The sequence below is a fragment of the Anastrepha obliqua genome, chromosome 1 (assembly GCF_027943255.1).
Source record: "Anastrepha obliqua isolate idAnaObli1 chromosome 1, idAnaObli1_1.0, whole genome shotgun sequence".
Classification (NCBI taxonomy): domain Eukaryota; kingdom Metazoa; phylum Arthropoda; class Insecta; order Diptera; family Tephritidae; genus Anastrepha; species Anastrepha obliqua.
Window position 1 is genome coordinate 182,562,916 of NC_072892.1, and position 9,547 is coordinate 182,572,462.

The window sequence follows — 9,547 nt, forward strand, 5'->3', positions numbered from 1 at the left end:
CCTTTAAGTAACATGATCTCAATATTTATGACACAAAGTACCGGAAATATAAAAAGTTATATTTTGTAGCGTCAAATTTAAATAGCTAATTGAATGCACCACATCGATCAAATACAATGGGCCAATCGGATAATCAACACTGGGCTTTTCAAATTGCTGGTAAGTTTTTATACTTTATTAGTTCCACGAAATTTAAATTCGTGGCAATTCGTTTAGACGTTAAACTGAAAAAAATTATGCCGTACACGGTTCTCCACACCAATCAAATAATTGGACAAATAAATTCTGTTTAGAAAAATGTGGGTTTCTATTGCATTTAATGTTTTGAGGTATATCCTTTTGCAGTAATAAAACTGTCTGTACACCGTGGCAATACCGAAGTCATCTATGAATCAACTCTCTATTTAATACATTCGCCTCGGAATTTCTTTAGGATGACAACTTAAATGAGAATACAAATCGGCCAGATCTTAGGTGGCGCCTTCGAGAAACGACTACTTAGTTTTTCGTGATTGTTAAAACCAATAAGATCAGTGCTGCGAATAAACATAGGAAAGTGAGAGAAGTGTATTTGAATTTGAAAGTGTGTGACTTTGAAATTAAACAAAGTGAAAGCACGAATTATAAAAATACCTCCAAATGCAGTTGTTCGTTTTGGCGATGACGCCATGGCAAGAAAGTGTGTGTATGTAATTTCTCTTCCTTATATTTATATATTCTTAAGCGATGACGTCAATATTATCTGAATGTGTCATAAATTGTACGCCTTTATAATAAATGGCACTTGAGCAATTACATTCTGCGGCTCGCACAATCTTTTTTAAAAAAATCACTTGACAAAGAGTCACTCTGCCTGATACCTCGTTTGGTGTTAAATGACACGGGGAAGTCTCCCAATTCTGGGAGGTTGATGCTATCGCTTGCGGCTGTAAAATTGACGAAAGGATGCGGTGTATCGATTCTCCTTTCATGGGTATTTTCAAAGCCACACTAACAAGGTCCAATCAATTGGTTGATGGTGGGCTACAGTCTTTCGCACAATACGCTCGATAGAATCTTGTATGCGATATTTAGAAGAATTTCGCTTTAGTTGGCTCAGATTTCAAGACCACCCTTCTTATGGATATATATATATATAAATTTCTGACATGAAAAAAAGCTCCTCATAAAACAAATATCTACCTTTCGGAGTCGGCTTAAAACTCTAGGTCACTCCATTTGTCAAGACGCACATCACAAATAGAAGGCGGAGCTCGGCCAAACACTCAAAAAGGGTTTAACCACCAAATATATATACATATATAAAGGGTTTTTCAATAAGGGCGGGTAGATGTTGAAATGGAATCAAATGGTGTTTGCTGTGTGGCACGTAGCGCCGTCCTGCTGGAACCACATGTCGTCTAGGTCCATATGGTTCAATATGGGCCATAAGAAATTGGAAGGGCCACCACGTCTACCGACGTGCTGTTCAATCGTGTAACTTGCCATGATGATTTGGCATAAACAACTGAATAATAAACAAAAGATTTGACAGATGTCACCAAAACAAAATGGCTGCCACAGGGCGCCAAAATCCACCCGCGCCAATTGAAAAACCCTATATATACATATATACAAATATACATTATATATACTCATATGTGACCTGGTCTACGAAAAGGTACCTACGTGCGAAAACAAGTTTTCGAGAAAATAGCAGTTAAAGCTTAAACTTCTAAAAACCCCTGTAACTTTTTTAAATATTAATATTTTTCAATTTGTAACAACTTTTTTGAAAACAGACTTCAGTATCGTATTCATTACACCTCAGACTGTCCAGGAATGGTTCAGTTTTTAATTTGCACAAATTATTGTCTTCGTTATTCTAATTTGTATCATGCCAAAAAAAATCAGTCTTTTTCGTATTTGTACTTTTCTTTTTTTTTTGCTTTTAACAAACTTTTAAACAAATTATGACTTTCTGGTTCTGGTTCTATTCGAATCAACAAAAAAGTGAAACATGATTTTTTGACACGTACGGTGCCTTTTTATAGACCAGGTCACATATATATATATATGTATATACCTATATTTGGTGGTTAAACCCTTTTTCAGTGTTTGGCCGAGCTCCGCCTCCCATTTGTGATGTGCGTCTTGACAAATGGAGGGACCTAGAGTTTTAAGCCGACTCCGAAAGGTAGATATTTGTTTTATGAGGAGCTTTTTTCATGTCAGAAATTTACTCGGAGATTTGCGATTACCACTATTAAAAAAACTTTTTCTTCATTTTGGTGTTTTACGGAGATTCGAGCCTATGTTATCCGAATGCCGAATGGTATTCACGTAGTAACCCATTTGTCTACGGCGGTGGATTGGGCATAGTACACTTAAATTTCAACCGAAAGGCATGCATTCGCATATGCGTAAGGTTGTATTTCGTTCCAAGGAACTTTAGACGTTACGACTGTGGTACATAACGAAGGCACCGGTACACTGTGCGAATTATAACTCATAGAGGCTAGTGACGAGAGCATCATGTCTCCACAAATTGTATGGTCCACTCCCTGTGATTCTTAAGACCTGAGCAGGTTTGAAGACGGCACTGCTAGTTGCACAGGTTATATCTAACCTACGTTGAGTTCGAGGGAACTTTATTTGACAAACGCAACAGATAAAGACTTCGTTGCCTGAATTAGGCTCATTGCCAGCCCTAGAAAGAAGTATTTGGAGCAGCCTCGCTACATAAAATTGCTCTATTGGTGATAAACTGGGATTAGATTCAATGCACTGGACAGTGCTAGTTTTCTGGGGCGCTACCCCTTGGTCGAGAAAAGTCGTAATTGTTCCGGTACGTAGAACTGACCACCATGGAAATAATAATCTGAAGGCCACAGTCTCATATTAATAGCATACTTAATGTTCGTTTCGTTCCTAGGAAGCTATTATATATCTTCATAGTGCACGTTTATTGGTGCTCAATTTCAAATCGCTAAACCAGAGAAGATTAATATTATCTATACTTTTATGTTTTGCATTATCTAAAGAGTTTGTGACTGTCTATGACTTGTGGAGATAATAAATTTTAATCGTCTGCGGAGGCTTCTTGTGCCTCGTTGCCTTTCTATGCTGATAATATTAGAACGAAATACATATGTCAGTCGAATTATGTCCGCAATGCTTCTACCGGCAGGGTAATTTGAGAATATCTCAAATCTCAACATCTATCAACCCTGATGTTTCTTTCTCTAAAACAACTTTTACTAATATCCTTAATTCGATGCTATAGTTTAAGCATAATTCTTTAATAGTTTGTACGAAATTAGTGATTCATAGACTTAATAAGGAAATTAATAGATATGAATTCAATCTGAATAGATACATAAAAGTTACAATTATTAATATTCAATTATTTCCAAGCGAGCTCAACGGTTCTGATTGAATCCAATTTGCGTCGTTTATTTATACATTTTTATTTGAGTTTAATTGTTTTGATGGCATTTGATTTAAATTGTGTTGGGCACTTAGTATCATCACTGACGTGGTGATTAGGTATTGGTGCTGAATAAACATGTGCTACCCTCAAATTGAATTCATATAAGGTGGTAGCAGTAGAACAACTGATTTGCTTTATTTTCTTTCCTTTAGGCCAAGACGAATCCATAAAAGGTGTTGTTACTAGAGAACCTAATTTCTTTTTTTTCTTGCGATTTGGTGTTACAATGTCGAAGTGATCTGCTTTTCGTTGTTGCGTTGTTTATTTGATCCCATTCTGATTGAAATTTCAACATTCAACTCACATAAGTGCAAAAACAAATTGTAAATGTTGATGAGCTAGTGAGTTCACCTTGTATAAATTCGCCGTGATTTTGATGGTTTGTAGCTTGGTGCGCGCCTGCCATTCGGATGTGCGTAGGTTCAAATCTCTGTGCATGTAACACCAAGTGATAGAAAAAGATTTATCTAATAATGGTCGCTCCTCGACAGGCAATGGCAAACCTCTGATTGTATTTCTGCCATAAAAAAGCTCCTCATAAAAACCATCTGCCTTTCGGAGTCGGCTAAAAGTGTAGCAGATCTGTTCTGTTTACTTTCTTTTTGAAAGTTGTGGAATTCGTAGAAAGTAACAAAAGATTGCTGGATTGATATTTAAATCACCAAACTGCAAAAACTGAATACCTAAAAATTTTGTTTATATACTACTGCTACCACCTTGTATGAATTCGCTGAGGCTACATTCTTCCGCACTTGAAATTTTATTATTAAAATTTATTGAGTATGGATAACACATGGGCTGAGAAGTCCCGGGCCTAACAAAGAAAACACGTTTTTTTTCATTCAAGATTTACTCATGAACGTATTTTCCATCAAGAACAACGCAATCATTCCAGCGCCGCTCTTTACCTACCAATTTTGTAGAACGAGCGACATTTCTTACCGGCGAGCATTTCTTTAGGCCTCCGAACAGCCAGTAGTCGCTGGAAGCCAAATCAAAGTTCTACTCGAGTAGTTTTGCCATTGTTTTGGTTGACTTGCGACACGGTGCGTCGTCTTGAAAGTGATCACACGCGGCACCCACTTTGCACAGAAATGTTTTTATGTTTTCTGGGGTTACCGCCACATGACATTTTTCCCATCAAAAAGCAGTCTAAAATTAAAACATGGAAGTTTTTTTGAGCCATTGTTTTGAAAACAACAAAAGTAGCGTCACTCTTAGCACAATAACTCTCGAACTAATGAATGGAATATTATGAAATTTTAACGGTTGTCGTTTTAAGGTTAGTACCTACTAACTGAAAAAGAGGTCAATGCAAAAAAACTAGTGCTATCTATGTCTTAGGCCGGGACTTTTCAGCTCATGTGTTATTTGCATTTGATGTAACAGCCAGAATTCATGAATTCGATAGCAGGTTGCAGTTTTGTTCATATTTCAATATTTTACATACTGTGCGCCTCAAACGATAATTGATATAATTAACGGATTTTAATTGATGTTCAATAAAATTGTTTTAGTAGTCAAGTAAAATGGCAGATTTTGTTTTTGATTTTTAAATTTTTTGTGAGTTTGGAAACCATAAAGCCTATTTCCGTTGAAAGTGAGAAAAAAGAAGTACAATGCAAAATTTCAAAACGAATGCTGCAAATGCTTTAAAGTCGAGCGGGTATTCATGTATGTATGTATATGTAGAAACCCGGTCTGGTGCAACGGATGTTCAAATACCCATACCTTCATCAATTTTGCTCCGAACGATTTGAAATATACATTATTCTGGAGATGTTATGCATTGTTTTAAAAAAGTAAAAAATATGAAGTGTAAATAGCTTACCTCCCTCCATAATGATAAAATAACGAGTATAAAAACTCTCTGTTATTGTCCGAAATGAAAAACATCTTCTTTACCTAAAAGCTCACTACGAATTTGTATGAAATATAATTATATGTAACATTTCCGAAATATTGAGCAACAGGAAAGTAAACACTTGAAAATGCTCTCTTGCAAATACATATGTATGTCTTTATATATGTATATATATACATATATATAGATGTATTCTCCTAATTGGAAGCTGGCAAGGGTGGTTTTAGTCATTGAGTGAATGTTGTTATATTATAAAGGCCGAATAAGGCATAACTCCTAGCTTTGCCTGTATGTACATCTGGTATGTATGTATATCAAATTGCAGCTCTTTGTTACATGTATGAGTTGGCTGGCGCTATGCAATATAGTATGTCGCTCTCTGGTGAGTTTTGAGATCCAATTCCAACAAAAGAAATGATTACTGCTGTGAAAGCGTTCTACAAATACACTATTTGCAATCAAGCAACGATATTAACAATGTTGACTACTCCCTGCAAGGTAAATTGTCTGTATGTACCTATACTATACATATAATATATATGCGAGCATATGTTACTGTGTTGTTGAGTTTATTTCGGCATGTGGTGTTCATGGCCCATTGACAACGTTTCTGTACATTCGCAAATGAATTCACATATGTTCATACATATCTAACCGCTCTACAAATTCGAAGTAAACGAAAATTCGTCAGTCACATTTTCGAGTTCTAACCACCCAGATCGCTACAGTGAAACGCAAACGGCCGCACATATGCGGTTGCTTTACAACAGAACTCTGAAAATTGTTAAAAGTCATTTGTCTATTGCATACATACACACATAGCTGCAACTTAAAGCGCGTTTATAAAAATAAAAACAGTTGAGGTGGAGCGAGATAATTAATATTTTTAGGACAAATTGCAAAAGTTAACATAAATAAATATCCACATATGTATATACCGGCAAATGACATACATATTTGTACTCGAGAGCTTAACACGAAGTACAAAAGTGACAAGTTAGAACAAAAATATTCAGAACTATTTACATCCATATGTAGAAACACAAACACTCAGTTATCCGGTTGCCCAACTTGCAGAATTCTATTTAAACTTTATCAGTGGCATAGTGTATAATTACCGCTTTACCGCTTTAAAGCTTCATATACGTATATTAAAATTATCTGTTCGCACGTGAATACGTATCTGCCATTGAAAATCTATTGCCACTGGCCCGACCACTAACCCGTCAAGCACATACACGCGTATTATAGAAGTGACGTATGTACATGTGTGTAAACATAATTTTGCACAAGCACATACCGAAAATGAGGTGATTCGTCTGCGTAGTGACGCTCAAAAATCTGCCGTGGCGTGGTTGTTGAATCACTTTTTATACGTGAGATTCTTTACAAGCACGGAGCGCTCCACACAGAGAGCGTAAAACTACCGCTCAAATAACATTCAACACTAAATTTTAAAGAGTGCCGGATTTTGAGAATATTTGATTGCATATAAAACATAAACGAACTTTCTTTGGCTCTTGAAGAAAGCGTGACAGCAACTGATAGGCGGATGCTAATAAAATATCACGAAAATGGGTTACGATGATGTTCTTGTGCACTTGGGAGATTTTGGTAAATACCAACGACTTATATTCTTCCTGCTCGGTCTTACCGCAGTCTCTTGCGCCTTTCACAAAATGTCACGTGCATTTATCTTTGCCAAACCGAACTTCCGTTGCCTCCTTCCGTTTGAGAATGAGATGAATGATGGTGGTGGAAATAACAGCAATTATAAACATTATAATGCAACCGACTTTGAAATACCGGCGCCACTGTGGCGCTTATCGTTCCCCGCGGAAACAGCTGACCAGAAAATAGGGCGTTATGAGGCTTGCAGCCGTTTTGATATTGATAATAGACTCTATGAAAGGTTAAATTCAAGCAATCAGGAATTTAATATAAGTTTCCTATCATTGGTGCAAAATATTTCTGCAATTAATGGCACCGTTCCATGCAGCAGCTACGTTTACGACCGTTCGGTAATAACCAACAGCGCCGTCACTGAATGGAATATGGTTTGCGATCGGAATTTTTTGGTCGCCACCAGTGACGCGATATTCATGCTGGGAGTGTTGGTTGGCAGTATTGGTTTTGGACAACTGTCGGACAAATGTGGGCGCAAACCAGTCTTCTTTATATCGCTGCTGATTCAGGTGTCATTTGGCATATTAGCTGGCATTGCACCGGACTATCTGACTTACACAATTGCACGCTTCATAATCGGTACCACAACGTCTGGAGTGTTTCTTGTTGCCTATGTAATTGCCATGGAGATGGTGGGACCGAAGAAACGTTTATATGCCGGCATGTTTCTTATGATGTTCTTCTCCGTGGGTTTTATGTTAACTGCTGCCTTCGCGTACTTCATTCACCAATGGCGTACACTGCAAATAGCCATCTCACTTCCAGGGCTCTTGTTTCTCGGTTACTACTGGATTATACCAGAGTCGACGCGTTGGTTGTTATCGAATAACCGAAAAGAAGCTGCAATTGCTAACATACAAAAAGCTGCTCGCTTTAACAAAGTGCACTTAGATTTTGATACAACTGATCGTTTATTAAATGATAATGGCAATATGGAAGAAACGAAATCCAAAATTCTGGAAAGCGACATTGCGACGACCCCTGTTAAATCCGTGTCCGTGTTTGATTTATTGCGCTATCCAAATTTGCGCCGAAAAACACTATTAATTTTTTTTGATTGGTTTGTAAATAGTGGCACTTACTATGGACTTTCCTGGAACACAAATGCATTGGGTGACAACATACTCTTGAATTTCGTTATATCCGGCGCTGTTGAAATTCCAGCATTCACTTTCCTACTTTTCACCCTCAATCGGTGGGGACGACGCACCATACTCTGCGGCTGTATGCTGGTCGCCGGTTTTGCATTGCTGCTGACCATCGCAGTACCCAAAGAGGAGAACTGGCTGATCATTGTGCTGGCAATGATAGGAAAACTTGCTATCACCGCTTCTTATGGCACTGTTTACATATTCTCAGCAGAGCAATTTCCTACAGTGGTGAGAAATGTTGGACTAGGTGCGTCTTCGATGGTGGCACGTATTGGTGGCATACTAGCCCCCTTCATCAATATGTTAAGCAATGTATGGCGACCGCTGCCACTTATTATCTTTGGAAGTGCTGCATTTATGGGTGGGCTTCTGTCGCTGCTGCTACCTGAAACTCTCAACAAACCAACACTTGAAACGATAGATGATGGAGAGAATTTTGGGAAGGGAGAGAATAGTGCGAGTAAAGATAAAGAAATGCATGTTCGAGATACAATAGAAAATGAAAATATACCTTTAAATGGAAATCGTGACCAATCTATAAATGAACAATTCAAAAACGAGATTTGCGTAAAATATTAACGTTTTTAATTTGCTTTAAAATAAGTAGACGACTGGTATGAAATTAAATTATTTTAATGCACATACTTATTTACAAATGTATGTAATTTTGTCAACATTGTTTGTCTAAATTTTAAATTTTGTGATATACTATATAAATACATATGTATGCATACATATAGTACACAATTGATCTTCTTAAGCGTTTATTTAATACCCATATAAAGAAACGAACGTCGAATTGAATTAAACACTTTTCCCATGTCAAACATGCACAGCTGACTTGATTATTTAATATATTAGTAAAGCTTTTTTTGTTTGCTGAAGCATCTGAAACAGAAGCAAAATAATTATATATTAAATTGTCGATATATGTATGTTTGTAGGTGCCTATAGCTACATTTTATTAAAAATTAATGCTTTGAGGTATAAGTATTTACACATGCGGCAAAATAATTAAGTCGATCGATTTTTTTCTAAATAAAAGTTTATTCAGAAGCTGAAAAAAAACAAATTGCGTTTTTAAGGATTTCGGGGCTTGCATTTGTGGGGAATTCTCAGACTCGGATTCCTGCAATCGGAGAGAAAGTGAAAATCATGTGTCGACTAAGTGTCCAAATATATTCTTACTCGAACCAATTAGATCTAGTACATGAGTTGCGTCCTCCCTGCTTCAGGACTTGGAGCAGTTCAGAATTTCAAAGACGAGACGAAGAATAAAATGCTGGCAGAACACCGTATGTGTTGTCACGATAAAAAATACAATACAGTTGTCAATACAATAAAAAAGGTGACATCGCACTAAATATCTTCTAA

At 37.0% G+C, this 9,547-nt stretch overlaps 1 protein-coding gene across 1 annotated transcript; it reads left to right on the plus strand.

The window, feature by feature from the left end:
* The first annotated feature begins 5,963 nt into the window (after positions 1-5,963).
* LOC129243312 (organic cation transporter protein-like) lies at positions 5,964-9,324 on the plus strand. The gene has a single exon (XM_054880346.1). It carries the CDS (start codon positions 6,911-6,913, stop codon positions 8,750-8,752), a length of 1,842 nt encoding a protein of 613 aa, XP_054736321.1. The 5' UTR covers positions 5,964-6,910; the 3' UTR covers positions 8,753-9,324.
* The last annotated feature ends 223 nt before the right edge of the window (positions 9,325-9,547 follow it).

What these genes read in the sequence shown, in the direction of transcription:
- LOC129243312 (XM_054880346.1), top strand. Translation starts at nt 6,911, where the DNA reads ATGGGTTACGATGATGTTCTTGTGCACTTGGGAGATTTTGGTAAATAC.